This window comes from Carassius carassius, chromosome 32 (assembly GCF_963082965.1).
Source record: "Carassius carassius chromosome 32, fCarCar2.1, whole genome shotgun sequence".
In the NCBI taxonomy this organism is placed as follows: domain Eukaryota; kingdom Metazoa; phylum Chordata; class Actinopteri; order Cypriniformes; family Cyprinidae; genus Carassius; species Carassius carassius.
This window is the reverse complement of record NC_081786.1, coordinates 9,468,835-9,484,096: the sequence shown is the minus strand read 5'-3', so window position 1 is coordinate 9,484,096 and position 15,262 is coordinate 9,468,835. Positions and strand designations below refer to the sequence as shown.

The following is a 15,262-nucleotide window of genomic DNA, read 5'->3' as shown; positions in this document are numbered from 1 at the left end:
GAATTGATGTTGTGTGCCAAATTTATCAGGTGACAGTGATTTGTATGAAAGGCTGTGTGCAACTGAATTCCTGCGTTTTAGGAAGATTAAAGTATTAAAATAATTTTTAAATGGGAAGAAGCCATTTAGTGTGACATGAAGCTTTGTTGATTTGCTTGGTTTGTAAATGGAAATTTGGTTGATAACAAATTATTAATCTACTAGTAGTTTGATTGACTGATTATGTAATAGGCTATAACCATTATAGGTTAATTTACACTATCACTGTTACACTATTAATTTTTTTTGTGCTGTAATTATGTTAATAGTGATGTTTTCTTGTTCTCACCAATGTGTTTTTGTCTTCCATGATCAAATACTGCTTTTGTGATTTGCAGTCTCATGGTCGTGTGTAAAAGTAACATTTCTGAAATAAAAGTGTGCTACAATTTATGAAGGAAATTAATAATTTTATAATACAGATGTCAGCTGGAAACAATTTGAATTTAAAAAAGCAAAAATCACAAATTGTTATAGAAATGTCAACAAATCAACATTTATTTATCTCAAATATGTAAATATACAAAACTGAAAAGCAAATGTAACAAATGGACTGCAGCAGAATTATTAGACACAGAGCAAACCAAAAACTGCTTAATATGTTCAATGAAACCAGTATTCCATAGCTCCACTATGTATGAGGTAAGCCAGTGTGTTCCATTCATGTTTGTTCAACACATTATAAAAACTATAGAGCAGAGTTCCCATCCTCAGCAGCTCCTGCAGAGACTTGGTCCTGAGAGCTTGAGGAAAAAACCTGTAAAACTAACCAGGAGCTGTGCTTCACTGAGGACTGATGTTTTATTAGTTACAACCTCCAGAGACTCGTTCAGTACAGAACAGCTCCAACATCCACAGAACAAACACCCACTATTACTAGAAACAAAACATGGAGGGGAATGTGTTTCTATATTTATTGCATGTCCAATTAGATGTGATTACGATTTCTAAGTGGGTTTCAGTTTGATTCATTTTTATGTTTGGTGATTACAGATGGGAACAGACAAAACACAATGGAGATCACTGGGGCATTAGGTGCCTGACGTTATATTTTGAAGTGTCATTGTACTGAGTCATGGGTTTATCTGCGATACCACACGTGCCAACGCCAACTTTTCCGTTCACACTCTCCGGAGATGCAAATATACTCCTCTTCACCTAGAGAAGATGATCATACAACACGAACATGATAGCAGGGTTAAAAACAAAAACCATAGCAAGATTAGTGCGCTTTTCTGTTTCTCTCATACACACCTGTCCTTTTTTATTCTTGGAATAGGCTTTATTGTTAAACTGCTGCCATTTGGATTTCTGATCTTCTCTCTCCTGCTCCAGCTCCTTCATGCGCTGCACCTTTTTCTGGGCCTTTTTCTTCTTATATTCCCTCTGCTCTGCCAGCATCTCTTTCCTAAGAGAAAACACACAATGGGAAAACATTAAACTGAATTTTTCAGACATAAGCAAACACAAACACTAGAAAGTGCATTAGTGTCTATAGCACTGGCCTTTTATAAATAGTAAGTAAATCTCTTATTATGCTATGTTACCAGCAAATATTGGATTCAAACTTTGTCAACTTGATTTCTTTCAATTAGCCCAGGTTTTGTATTGCTTTTGGAACTGATTAATCTCATTGATCTGAGATTATGCAATTTAGTTGAAAGGGAAAAAAAAATATATAATATATATATATATATATATATATATATATATATATATATATATATATATATATATATATATATATATATATATATATATATATATATATATATGGGAATAATTTTTAAAATATATCAGGAAAAAAGGTGGATAAGCTCAGATAATAAACTCAGATTAATAGGGACTATAAAAAAACAGCTTCAAAACGAAATACAAAACCTGTGCTATTGAGAGAAAACAAGTTAATAAAAAACATTGAATACAATATTTTGTAATAACATACCAAGACTTTTGTAAGCAGATCATTTTTGACCAGGAACACAACGTGTTAAAAGGTGGGGGAATGAGAAAAATCTATAATAAAAATTAATTATATAAAAAAAAATAGCTAATTAATGCTTTGGAAAGTTCTTATACACAGTGTGAGCAAAGTCAACAAACTTTAGTCCTGTGTGATAAATGTAACATTAGTATTTGTACTAAAAGAATATACACACACATACACATTTTTTTCTTTAAAACAACAATAAAGAAAAACAATACTACATACTGAAATATTAGTTTTTAAATATTTTATATTGTTGTATTTTTTAATAGTTAATTATAGTTAATACACTTAAAAAGCAATACAGTTTTGGAGATCATTTGTCTTACAATAACAATCAAATAAATAAAATATATATAAATAAAAAGTATTCAATATTAAAAGCATTTCTTTACTAACATCTCAATTTATTCCAGCAGCTGTGCTTATTTACTGTTTTTAAATCATACAATACATTATAAAGATGTATGGAACTGTTCAGATTTCATATTAAAACGGATCTAAAAGTCATTTTAGCATCCACTTACTTGGATTTTGGCTTTCCCCCCTCCTCTTCTCTGCTCCTGCCTTCCTCCACTGGTTTGAGCACATGAAGCGGCATCACCTCTGCATTACCATAGCCAGCGAAGGTAACGGCTGCCGTGCCGTTCTCAGTGTCAATCTCTTCAATTTCTGCTTCATATACCCTGCCAATCACACAGCACTGTAAGCAGGTGAGTACGGATACACACACAAATCCCTCCTCCAAATGCAGTCAACCACAATCCCAATTAACACTCAATTAATAATATCAATATACCTCCCAGCACTGTGTGTTTGCATGTGATACTCACTGTCCGTCCTGGATCCAGGTGGCCAAGCAATGGTCTCCGACCCTCCACCTGCGAGTGGGAGCGACTGCCTCTGAGCTTTTGGTGCTGGTTGCACCCTCCACCGGCTGTGATGTCAACAGGTCTTTTGTCAACTCAATCACCTCCTATAGTGACACATAACAGCAATGACTTGTTGAACATACTTACATAGAAAGGTACTTTTCATCTTGTCAGAAGCTATAAGTCATCAACCTAAGTGTCAAAAACTGGACCCTGAAAGACATGGCAGAGCACTGAAAGTTTCAACAGTGCAAACACATACAAAAGAACAAACATATCATAACAGTAAGTGTGTAAAGATGCATATAAACTTCACAATTGTTCTAAACTGTAGTAATGCCTCACAAAAAGCAGTGGATAACTGTGGCCCAAACCTGGAGGTCCTTCTGCAGTTTAAGCAGATCTTCATTATCTGGATCTGTAGAGAGCGCCGCTTCCACCTGCTGGAGCTGAGCTTTATAATTGCTCAACTGCTTTGCCAACTCTTCAGACATCTGAAGAAAAAAATAAAATAAATGTTAAAAAAGTAACAATTAAAGACAGGCCTCAAAATACCCACCCTTTCTCTTTCTTATATATGTATATATGTGTATATATATATATGTGTGTGTGTGTGTGTATATATATATATATATATATATATATATATATAAAACGCATATAATTAACATTGCACCAGCACAACATTCATAATAACCTACAGTTCTCTATATCAGGATTCCCTAATATTTCCGATCTGAATCCAACCTAAAATTACGTTTTTGAAATAATCCTTTAAAATTAAATAAATGTTAACTTTTTAAAATATTAACGTTACAATATGTTGGGATGTGTACTTGTGAAATATACGTAGAAAAAAAACAAACATTTCACTTTTAAACAACCATGTGTATTTATTTATTTGCTCATTTTCATTTTACATGTTTCCTTAATTTAATGCAGCATTAGCAGTGAGTCTCACAAATCTTTTTTTTATTCGATTCACGCAAGATCTAGACAAATGTATAAATGGAGCACAAGGCCTAGCGCTCGACGGAAGACATCTTTCTATTTATAAACACAAGATAAACCGGATCATCCTTTAACATGCGTCTTACCTTTCGATATTCCTAGTATAATATTTATATGAAAACCAGATCAATTAAAGTGTCTGAATATCCCATGAAAGAATGTATCTTCGTAAAAAGAATACCGTTCCTTTTACGTTTGTATCCTCTCACTATCGTCGTTTCGACCCTTCGCCGGATGTGACGTCACAGTCTCGCGTAATTAAAGTTGTCGCGGTGTTGCTGCTGTGCAGAGAGGAAAGGAAAATAAAATAATACAAAATAAAATCAAATCTGAATGTGAATTTCTCAGACTAAGGCATTCAAGGCAGTTTTTACGAGTGATACTTTATTTATTTAACTTTGCTTGAGAGGGAGATTAAGGAGCCCCGCACATGACATGCAAGAAAAAATAAATAAATTGTGCGCACGACTGACTAATTCGTTCCCTCAATGTACTAAAACGTGCACACAATTACTATTGCGTTCACTCGATTCAGCATACTATTTTTCTTGCATCTCATGTGCGGGGCTCCGAAGGAGATAGTACAACAACATCACTATATTTTATTGTATTTCCAAAACAACACTGTTGCCGAGTTCAGACCTATGGTCCAGACCTACGTAGGTTGAGATAATTGGTCCACGGACTGACCAATAAGAGCTCGGTGTCTGTCTGTAAACAAAAGATTTCGTCAGTGTTTTCCAGGAGCGCGATACTGTCCCGTATGTTTTTCGGGTCGAACAACCTTAGTTAGTCTTTTTTTCACAAACAGACTAAATTTAGAGCACACTTCATTTTAAAACGTACTCGAAATTCCAAGGAACAGCGATGTCAGCGCAAAAACTTATAACTCAGGAAGAAAGTCTGCATGGTAAGTTACTAAAATCTATATCGTTCGATTAAATAATAATTTATTATCGATAATAAATACCTACATCGATAACCAACGAAAACAATAACAGAATTAATAGTAACTAAATTATTCACACCTTGTACAGCATGTTTTTCTTTTTATAAATCTTTCTGAAGCAGAACTCCGTGTTCAAATATGCCAGCAGTCAGCAGTTTGTTTGCTAAAAACACTTGTTCTGACCTAATCAAACATTCACCGCTTCTAAAAGTGGAAACTGCCTTCGATGATCATTTTATTATTATTATTATTATTATTATTATTAATTCTTATGTACCTTTCTCCACCAGACTCATGGGTAGAGCTCCACTTTGATTCATGCAGTGAACATAGTGAGGGCACACCAGCCCTGTCTGATATCACAGACCTGGAAAAAATGCTTCTGGAAGCACAACGAGAATCAAGCAGTAGTTCACGGACAAGTTCTCACTGTAGCAGGTGTGTATAAACTGCTTCACGTGTACATGCAAGACTTTTACAAGAGAGTGTATGATCGTTCTAATCGCATTGGCTGTTGTGATTTTTTTTTTCCTGCTAGTCCTCGACATGTCCAGACACCTCCACTCATCAGTGCAGCCTCCTTCAACTCATATGCCATTGCAGAGGTAAAAAAAAAACAAAGAAAAAGGTTTTTCTTGCACAGGTTTGGATTTATTAAAATATAAACGCCCTTCCACTATATTCATAGGCAGTAATAATGGGTTTAAATGAAAATTTACTCGCCATCAGCCCATACAATAAAAACTTCTCAGTAATCCACATCCACACTCCAGTCCAACACTTAGCGTCTTATGAAGCAAAAAGCTGTGTGTTTGTAAGAAACATTGCTTCCTACTATACTACAAGTCCTGTATCCACAATATTGCTTTCTCCAGTGAAACATTGACTTGTCTGATCAGGAGAAACATGCACAATTCAAGCACTGTTTACAAGTGAAAATAGTCTAAAACAAATATATCTGTGGATTTTTATGACAACAGAAGATGGCCTTTTTCACTGGAGGAAATGTTATTATGGACTCGTATTTTAGGCAGAAGAAATAGAATGCCTTAAAGTGCCTTAATAATTGCTTTGCTTCTTACTAACACACAGCATTTAACTTTAGACTGATAATTTATGGATTGGATTCATGTGGATAATTGTGAGGTTTTTATCAGCTGTTTGGACTGTCATTCTGATGGCACCCATTCAAGACAATTCATAGTTGTGCAAGTTATGCAATGCTAAATTTCTCTAAATCTCAACAAATGTGTCTACATCTTCTTTGATTACTAAAAGATCAGATGTTATTTTGAGGATTTGCTTTGCTTTCTATTCCAGGGGGAAGTTGTAGCAGAAAGCAAACAGGAAGCTGAGGCTGTTGCAAGGATCTGTGACTGGTCCAGCCGACCAGAGAATGTACCACCAGCAGCATTTATTATTAAACGGCCAAAACGGAACAGAATATGCTGCAAAAACACAGACAAAAATGACAAGGATATTAACACAAACTTGCTAAAGTTACTGCTACCCTCTCTAGTTTTGACACACATCCTTATGCTTGGGTTAGGGTGAGAAACTTTTTAACTTATAAAGTCTGACTTTGTTTGCCACTCTTTTATTCACAGTTTGACTATTTGAATCTCTCTCTGTAGGATCTGTATTGGACGACGCCTTTCCACTCAGTGCTCTGTTATCTGAGTCATAGCATGTGTGTGTGTGTGTCTGTGTGTGTGTGTGTGTGTGTGTGTGTGTGTATGCTGTGTGTCAGTGTCTCTAGAAAGAACCGGACAGCCTGGAACCCTTCAGTTTTCCTCCAGGAGAAATGCAGGACTGTGTAAGAGGACACTGAAAATATGTTGAGAGATGGATACTCTCAGCATTATTTTTTCTTTGGTTCTCCTGTGGGGAATTTGGCATAGAATTAAAAAATATTAATCCAGCTCTGTATGGGTATCAGATTAGATTAACCAGGAAATATGCCTAATAAATGTAAGATTTTTTTGCTTGTAACTAAAATGTTTGTTACATTATACTTGTGCATGAAGATTATTTTACTGACCAAGTCTCATTATAGTTCTTCAGCTGACCTGCTTTATAATAACATTTTGAATCATTACTATTAAAAAATACAAATTAATGTTTGACAGAAATTTCAGAGGCATATAAATACATATTCTGTCATTTATTCTAATGTGACTTGCTATGGAAAACTAATAAACCCTGTTTCCAAAAAAATTATGATCTTGAAATTAATTTTTGCTAGAAAGAAGAAAAAAGAAATACTTTAACATTTTTTGCATCCATCCCCCGAAGAAAAAAAAATTACACTTCTTATTCATCAGTATTTAGTGAGATTGCATGTGTTACTCATCATTCTTATTCATCAGTATTTAGTGAGATTGTATGTGTTACTCATCAATAATAATAAGCAAACGTTTTTTTAGGTACAGGAAGATTTTTCTTAACAACATTAACCATGTTTAACTTGTCACCGATCTCTCCAGTCTCAAATTATGTATTGGCCTTTATGGTACAGCAGGTGGCGGTGTGGGACTTTCTGCTTGTTTTTTGTTGGGAGGTTGGGGGGGGGGGGGGGGGGGGTTCTTGTTTTTTGGTTGGAGTTGACACTTCTTATAACTTAATTTAAAACGTACCAAACTAACAGAATTGGAGTTATAGACATTTTCAGGCAATATGATTAATGGCAGCATCAATTTCATCATAGGCTGCCAGTATTTTATTTCTTCACGAAGAATAAACCACACCACACAATGGATAACTGGAGTGCTACATAAACCGCACAGCAGTTTTGACTCAAATACACAACTAAACGTGCCTAAAGAAGAAAGTCTGCTTAATCATAAACGAACATGGTTAAGACATGTATTAATAATAAAATTACATGTACAGTACAGACTGAACAGGCCTAATTGTGAACAGGCCTAAATGAACCTTTAGATGTAGCTACAGCAACTTATTTATTTATTTATTTGAATAATGTATTTTTTTTTGTTGTCCTTTTTACGTATATATTTATTTTGTTTAATCCTTGCGCACATGATCAGGATATGGATGTATAATTGTATAACTGGTTATACATATGTTATTGAGTTAGTTTGGGAAGGAGAAAAAAAGAGAAATAGCTTAGGCTAAGTGAAACTGAGGACTTGATTTGACATTTTAAACAGCAGAAGGTTTCATTAATGCCCTTTTAAATGTGTGAACATTTATAAGAAACCTGCAGGCGTTTGTACTCTTATTTCGCACATAGAAAAAGTATGACCTGTTCAGCATTAAAAACGATCAGGACTATAACTGTGATGTTCGAACGTGTTTCAAAACGAAACGTAAGAAAATTCGGAAGAATTACTTGTATTATGACTTGACTATTTTGAAAATGTTATACGCTATTAGATATTTAGTAGACCTATTTACCAAAAAAAACACAAAAAAAAAACCCGGTTGATGCATTATGCCAAAGGGTTGTTTTAAAATGTTCAGTAAGACATTACAAATAATAATATATGTAAAATCATCCATGGCCATCAGCAGCAGCCAGCAGGTGCTTAATGAAGTAAGAAAGGACTTAAAGTCATCCCATGTCATCTTGGAAGGAATGCTGCGCGCGATTTTCGTCTTTCAAAGTTGACTGACTGTTTTACGTCCCTGTGCGTCACAGCCACGCCCATACAACACACTATTACACCTAACTCATATTCTCATGCGGTTTGTTAGACTGTAGTCCTGGGGGAGAAGGAACTTTGTTGTCAGCGGTTCTCTCGCATCCCTGTGGACTGAGAGGCAGCGCGGGAGTCATGAAGGAGGTCAGGGCTGCTCTGGGGTCAGCTCATCCCTGGCTCCACTCACAGGCTCAGAGGTAAACAGATGCATCTCATCATATCCTGCCTATTTCTAATGTGTATTGGTCTGTAAGATGAAAGCAAGGCTAAAGCATTTGATTTATAAATCCTTATGGAAAGATTTAAATAAGCTTATTTACTGCTATTGAGGAGGGATAAAGTTAAAGAATAGGAACAAGTATTGTAGTATGGTTAAGTTTAAGGTTGTGTTAAGTTAAGGTTGTGCAATTGTAGATGGACATTACTAATATCATTACATGCAGGTATTTTTTAAATATAAGCACAATGTAAAACGTTGGCTTCACAATAAATGCACTGTATCAAATTATTATTTTCAGTACATAGTACATAGTAGTTAAATATGTATTATATAAAGCCTAGATATATATATATATATATATATATATATATATAAATATATATATATATATATATATATATATATATATATATATATATATATATATATATATATACACACATAGTAGTCAACATTTGAAGTGGATCAAAACGTTTCATCAAAGTTGTTCTAAAATCTAAAACCAAAATGTGTTCGTCTTAGAACAACTTTGATTAACTTTTTTGATCCACTTCAAATGTTGACTACTATATATAGTTTCTATATTACTTATTATATAAAGCACTGTATGCTATTATATATAAGGTATATTCTGCATTAAATATTATGCATTCTGCATATATTACATATCATATTGCACATTTGTGCAAAATATTTTATTTTAAACTGTGAATAATTAGCTTCTCTGTTTCCAGCAGAAGTGTTGTTCTTGCCCGGGCGCACTTTGAGAAACAGCCGCCTGCCAACCTGCGCAAGTCGAACTTCTTTCACTTTGTGTTGGCTTTATATGATAGTCAGGGTCAGTCTGTGGAGATAGAGCACACTGCGTTTGTGGGCTTTGTTGAAAAGGAGAAGGTGAGGAGATATGTGGAATATATGAAACAATGAATTAGGAAATTAAAAATGATGAAGCCATGCCAAGCAAAGCATAATTGTTTATTCATTCCTTTGATTTAGGAGCCAATAAGTGAAAAAACTAACAATGGAATCCATTACAAACTCCAGTTACTGTACAACAATGGTGAGTACTGTATAAAGTGTGGACTGCTTTAGAACATTCTACTTCAAGAAATACACTTTATTTGAAAATACAGTTGTCCTTTGTATGATGTTCCGTATTGATGCTTTGTTATTAATTTTTATGTCTTTTAGGTGTCAGAACACAGCAAGATCTTTACATCCGTTTGATAGACTCTGTGACCAAACAGGTAAAATAGTTTATGCACTTTAATATTATTTGCAAGAATATGTTTTGTGTTAGCTCTAAAAGATCACTTCAGTGAAGACTAAATGCTTAAATAAAAATCATAACTATGAAGTGATAATATGAACAATATATGATTGACATATAATATATAATTTACCAACGTTATATGTAGGGTGTGTTGTCTACAGATTTTCTTTCACTGAAATACACGTAAATACTGACATGATACATTTATATATTTCCTTCTGCATAACATTAACCTGCCGTTTTCCTTTATTACTATGACTCTTTCAGGCAATTGTGTTTGAAGGTCAAGATAAAAACCCTGAAATGTGTCGCGTTCTTCTCACTCATGAGATAATGTGCAGGTAACTTGTGTCAAACACACTTAACTAATGTCATTTTTTACAGCTGATGCAGTGATAATTGTGTTAATCTATATATGTGAATTTTCAGCCGATGTTGTGATAAGAAAAGTTGTGGAAACAGGAACGAAACACCATCAGACCCCATCATTATTGACCGGTAGGTCAATCAGCTGCATTCTGTAAAATTATAAATTAATTAAGAAGTGTATGTATGTACTATAATATGTGTAAGTACAAATAAAGGCAAGAAAAAGTTTATTGTTATTACTTATAAATATATTACTTACAGGAATTGGGATTCGTCAGCTTTAAGGATAAAAGCAGACAGACAGATTGTACTCTTTCATCTCTCCAATTCTCAATTTCTAATATTTTCATCTTCTTACATCATTCTCTCAGTGACTCTTTTTCTCTATTCCCTGATCCACAAATACATGTTTGCATGTTTTCTTTTTATTGCATAGGTTCTTCCTGAAGTTTTTTCTCAAATGTAATCAAAATTGCCTAAAAAATGCAGGGAACCCACGAGACACGCGTCGTTTCCAGGTACACACACAACTTCATCCTGTATATTCATATCGCTGATTAAGTTGTAATGGATATATTTAATCAACATGAAATATTTAATGAAAAGGCTGTACCTTACAGTACTGAATTACACTTTAGAAGTACATTAGTAAAAACTATAAATGTAGCCAACACTGTTACTTTAATGCATTTAATTTATGTGTTGTATTTAATAATCCTTGTGCCACATCAAAATGTCCTTTTGTGCCGAACATTTCCTGTACTAGACTACTAGTAAAAATATCCTGTCCTTTGCAGGTGCTGGTCTCTACCACAGCATCTGTTAAGGCCCACATTCTAGCCATTTCAGATAATATATTTGTCCATAACAATTCAAAGCATGGCAGAAGACCAAGAAGATTTGAGCTGATTGAAGGTACAGTACTTACAAACGTGCTTCTAGTAATTCTATGATTACTAATTATTCAATTCAGAAATCAAACCCACACAACTAACTATGCAATTCAAATCAGTGTGGTCACTGACAGTTTGTTCAGATGATAATGTGTAGGTAAATATACAGTGAAAGAAGAGTATACAATATTTGTTTGCTTGTGATTTCTTTTAGCATACATTTGCTGTAGTTTACGTAGACCTATCTCTGAAGTGCAATATGCTTACTCTGTGTATTGAACTGATATTTGTGTGTTAATTTAGCTGAGATCCCCTGCATCAAGGCCATCAGTCCGAGTGAAGGTTGGACATCAGGTGGAGCCTCAGTGATCATTATTGGAGATCAGTTCTTTGAAGGTCTACAGGTGGTTTTCGGAACAGTTATGGTCTGGAGTGAGGTGTGTAACAATCTCAATCTCTGTTGCCAAACAAACAATGACTATAAATCCATTTTTGTTCCATTTGTTCATTTTTTGGACAACCTTCACCACAGATTTCCCACAGAGCTTTGCTAATTTTGGAAGGTGTGAAATACATTGTTGCCTATATATGCCTTCAAATAATAATGTGCATGATGTACTCTCTCCACAGAGAGAGATCTGCAGGTGATGGTGAAGTTAATCTGGATTCCTGAGAGGGTGATGACTTTTTCTTATTTGTTGTAGGTGATTACACCACATGCGATTCGTGTGCAGACTCCACCTCGTCACATCCCTGGTGTTGTAGAAGTTACACTGTCCTACAAGTCCAAGCTGTTCTGCAGGGGATCTCCAGGACGCTTTATTTACACTGGTAAGAATGATAAAGTTTGGAAAAATATTGCAATTTACCATGGTTATACAATAGAAGTTTCCATTTTTTTAAATATCTGAAAAGCAGATATATGATTTTTTTCCCATTAAATAATGCCTTTTTTGGAAGCTCTGACAATCTAATTTGTTGTTGCTGGGTGATACTTTACAGTTTAACTTTGAAAAGTGTTTCGCTTTTAAGCTTTAAATGGGCCAACCATTGACTACGGGTTTCAGCGGCTGCAGAAGGTGATTCCTCACCATCCAGGCGATATGGAAAGAATACCAAAAGTGAGCCAGAAATGCTGATTTGATTTCTTCTTAAATTCTGTTTTGTCCATTTGAATTGTTCTAGGTTTTGTTTTAAATTTTTTTATTCAATTTTAAGTCATTAAATAGCATGTCTAATAAATGTAACAGTGCAAATGAGATTTTTTTTCTCTTCAAAATTAAAAAAAAATATTTTGATTGACAGGAAGTCTTACTGAAGAGAGCAGCTGATCTCTTAGAGATGTTTCATGGAATGCCTCACAACAACCAGGTCAACAAAACCTGATTTACTCAGGCTTGCTATCTCAATATGCATTACTGTTTGCTGCTGAAATCAAAAGTGGGAAGTGATGTAATTTCTGTGGATTTATATGTGTCTGACAATAGGAGATGATTCTGAAGCATGCGTCTGATATAGCACTCCACGCCATCCCAAGAAAACCATCCAACACAAATTCACATGGAATGATGGGTGTAAACTCCTTTGATGCACAGTTACCCTTGAACACAGAAATTTCACCGGATATAAAACGAGGTATGTTGTATAAATGCATTTGAGAATGGGACATGTGCTCCACAACAGCGTGTTAATAAATGAATGTCTCTCAGCATCTCTTTCAGTGGGTTTCAGTCGGAGTTCAAACAGTGGCTTCATTGCAGGCAGCACATCCCAGCAGGCTGAATTCAGCAATACTAATACATGCATGAATACACACACACATTCACATTCTCACGCCAACGTGCCAAGACACACACACTCAAACACACATCCATCCATGGCTGGGCACACGCAAACACACACACGCCCTTCTGTGGCAAACTTCTCTGTGGCCACACAGCCATTCTTAGACAGTCCTACAGCAGATACACAACACTACATTGGTAAGAACACAGCTTTTTCTCTGTCTGTAAGTGTCAAGCATGGAAAATAAAAATTCCAAAAGGTCAACGTTCAAAATTGGTTGCATTTGGATTATGAATTGTGTGTTATGAGTTTCTGCACAACCCAGAATTTAATTATCATTTATAATTAACCCAATTATACTTACACTAAATAGAATTTTGAAAATTATACTATGGACATATATACGAACTAACGATAGATAGATAGATAGATAGATAGATAGATAGATAGATAGATAGATAGATAGATAGATAGATAGATAGATAGATAGATAGATAGATAGATAGATATTCGTGGTTCATTTAAACTTTCCTTATCTCCTTTTTTTCATACATGTCTGTAGTGAAGCAAAAAAGTGCATTTGCTCCAGTTCTGAAGCTGCAGTCCTCAACAGCATAAGCTTCAGGTGTCCCCTTCTGCACGGTAAGGGCACATGACATGCATGTATTTACACACAAGCTCCTTTCCGCCTGCTCTTTTTCTCTACTCTATATACTCTATAATACCTTAAATTGTGACAGTACATAATATACAGAGTGTGCAAATTTGACAGACTTATGTCTATTCTGTTTGTTTTTTACAGCCTTGCATGGACTAGTGACACCAGTCACACTCTCACATGGACAAATGAAAAACTCTTTTAGAAGTTGTAATCGTTGTAGTCAAGGAGGGACAACGTCTGTTTTGCATTTTGAAGGTTCTCTCATTGCAGGCAATACAAAAACATGGTTGGGGATAAAGCAACTTTTTTATATATATAAATATTACCTATGTACCTTAACTTGTGTGTCATCTTGCTGAGTTCTGATTGGCTGCTTAATCCCTCAGAGCACTAGAAATGTTTACATTTACATTATCATTCAAAAGATTGGGGTCCGTAAGATTTTCTTGTATGCTCAACAAGGTTTCATTTATTTGATAAAATATTGTGAAATATTATTACTAATAGCTGTTTTCTATTTTAATGTGTTTTAAAATATTTTGTTCCTGTGATGGCAAAGCTGAACCTTCTTCAGCAATTATTCCAGTCTTTAGTAGCATTATACTAAAGTTAAACTAATCTTTTCCAAAAACATTTGTCTACTAAAACTCACTATTATTTATGGAAAAGGAAAAATGGTCAAAACATTGGACATGGATTGGTATTAGACTAACTGGTGACAATGACAGTGGTTATTTTCTAACAAGGATTTATTTCAGCTCAGGTTTCACAACGAGTTTGTCTCTACAAGTCTATTCTTCATGTCTCATTAAATTCTCATATAGGTTGAGAATTGCTCTTATGGAAAGGGAGGCAAGCTCTGTTTGTGTTCTAGAAGATACTTCACTGAATTCTCAGATTAGCTCTCTTTTAAACGATCAAGTTTTACTATAAGGAGGAGGCATCAAAAATAAAACCAAATGCTGGACATGGAGTTTGTTTCTTATAAATCTGAGCGCATGAGTGAGTCCTCCCTGTGAGTGTGAAAGGCGGCTGAACATTCACATGAACACTTGTCACATCCAGCAAACATCTCCTCACTATCCGCTAGCTGCTTGTCCCCTGAACACACTGTAAAAAAACGGGGTCTCTCTAGACACCACAGGCTCCACAAACAACAAGAAAAACAAACTGGGCTCACCCACCCCACAAAACATAACAAACTGTTCCAGCCAATAACCGACAAGAAAGATTTGGGGGTGGGGTTTGGGGGGGTTAGTGCACGCAAGGAGGGAGGGTCTAGCTAGCCTCCGTTTTGTTTTACAACAATTTGAACGTCAACAAGAAGTTACGACGCTTAGAGCACCTTTAAAACCCCTTCACAACAGCATCAGTGTGCGATTTGTCTTTTGTTCACATTTGTATTACTGAAATGGAGTGCAAAATGAGGAGCTATTAGCTTTTATAAGAAGAGTTAATGTATGAAACTAGTATATTATACTTTTTCTGTTATCAAGATTTGTTCGACCTAAATCAGAGCGAAAATATGCCGTGCTCTAAAT

The 15,262-nt window shown here is 35.1% G+C and overlaps 3 protein-coding genes across 4 annotated transcripts; 2 read left to right on the top strand and 1 right to left on the bottom strand.

Annotated features, from left to right (window-relative positions):
* Nucleotides 1-507: 507 nt before the first annotated feature.
* Nucleotides 508-4,154, bottom strand: smndc1 (survival motor neuron domain containing 1). Its single transcript, XM_059520149.1, has 6 exons — nucleotides 3,996-4,154; nucleotides 3,273-3,392; nucleotides 2,860-3,002; nucleotides 2,554-2,712; nucleotides 1,294-1,447; nucleotides 508-1,197 (listed from the first exon to the last, which is right to left on the bottom strand). Exons 2-6 carry the CDS (start codon nucleotides 3,390-3,392, stop codon nucleotides 1,060-1,062), a joined length of 714 nt encoding a protein of 237 aa, XP_059376132.1. The 5' UTR covers nucleotides 3,996-4,154; the 3' UTR covers nucleotides 508-1,059.
* A 479-nt stretch (nucleotides 4,155-4,633) lies between these two features.
* On the top strand, nucleotides 4,634-7,089 carry bnip4 (BCL2 interacting protein 4). Of its 2 annotated transcripts, XM_059520151.1 has the most exons (6): nucleotides 4,634-4,819; nucleotides 5,149-5,296; nucleotides 5,397-5,463; nucleotides 6,179-6,408; nucleotides 6,493-6,586; nucleotides 6,618-7,089. In XM_059520151.1, the coding sequence occupies exons 1-5, from the start codon at nucleotides 4,777-4,779 to the stop codon at nucleotides 6,536-6,538; spliced, it is 534 nt and encodes a 177-aa protein (XP_059376134.1). In that variant the 5' UTR covers nucleotides 4,634-4,776; the 3' UTR covers nucleotides 6,539-6,586; nucleotides 6,618-7,089. The 2 variants fall into 2 exon arrangements, with proteins under 2 accessions (XP_059376134.1, XP_059376133.1); XM_059520150.1 differs by lacking the exon at nucleotides 6,618-7,089 and having other exon boundaries at nucleotides 6,493-6,597.
* Nucleotides 7,090-7,977: 888 nt separating this feature from the next.
* On the top strand, nucleotides 7,978-14,033 carry ebf3b (EBF transcription factor 3b). The gene is made up of 16 exons (XM_059521013.1): nucleotides 7,978-8,717; nucleotides 9,475-9,634; nucleotides 9,737-9,800; nucleotides 9,932-9,987; nucleotides 10,281-10,354; nucleotides 10,443-10,511; nucleotides 10,819-10,900; nucleotides 11,180-11,297; nucleotides 11,579-11,712; nucleotides 11,980-12,106; nucleotides 12,308-12,396; nucleotides 12,581-12,646; nucleotides 12,763-12,910; nucleotides 12,985-13,257; nucleotides 13,623-13,702; nucleotides 13,863-14,033. The coding sequence occupies exons 1-15, from the start codon at nucleotides 8,656-8,658 to the stop codon at nucleotides 13,676-13,678; spliced, it is 1,578 nt and encodes a 525-aa protein (XP_059376996.1). The 5' UTR covers nucleotides 7,978-8,655; the 3' UTR covers nucleotides 13,679-13,702; nucleotides 13,863-14,033.
* The last annotated feature ends 1,229 nt before the right edge of the window (nucleotides 14,034-15,262 follow it).

Coding starts and splice junctions, on each gene's coding strand:
- ebf3b (XM_059521013.1), top strand. CDS start 8,656: ATGAAGGAGGTCAGGGCTGCTCTGGGGTCAGCTCATCCCTGGCTCCAC. Junction 9,635..9,736: donor GCTTTGTTGAAAAGGAGAAG/GTGAGGAGATAT, acceptor CCTTTGATTTAG/GAGCCAATAAGTGAAAAAAC. Junction 12,397..12,580: donor ATATGGAAAGAATACCAAAA/GTGAGCCAGAAA, acceptor TTTGATTGACAG/GAAGTCTTACTGAAGAGAGC.
- smndc1 (XM_059520149.1), bottom strand. CDS start 3,392: ATGTCTGAAGAGTTGGCAAAGCAGTTGAGCAATTATAAAGCTCAGCTC. Junction 2,713..2,859: donor ACCTGGATCCAGGACGGACA/GTGAGTATCACA, acceptor TGTGATTGGCAG/GGTATATGAAGCAGAAATTG. Junction 1,448..2,553: donor GGGGGAAAGCCAAAATCCAA/GTAAGTGGATGC, acceptor GTTTTCTCTTAG/GAAAGAGATGCTGGCAGAGC.
- bnip4 (XM_059520151.1), top strand. CDS start 4,777: ATGTCAGCGCAAAAACTTATAACTCAGGAAGAAAGTCTGCATG. Junction 5,297..5,396: donor ACAAGTTCTCACTGTAGCAG/GTGTGTATAAAC, acceptor TTTTCCTGCTAG/TCCTCGACATGTCCAGACAC. Junction 5,464..6,178: donor ACTCATATGCCATTGCAGAG/GTAAAAAAAAAA, acceptor TTTCTATTCCAG/GGGGAAGTTGTAGCAGAAAG.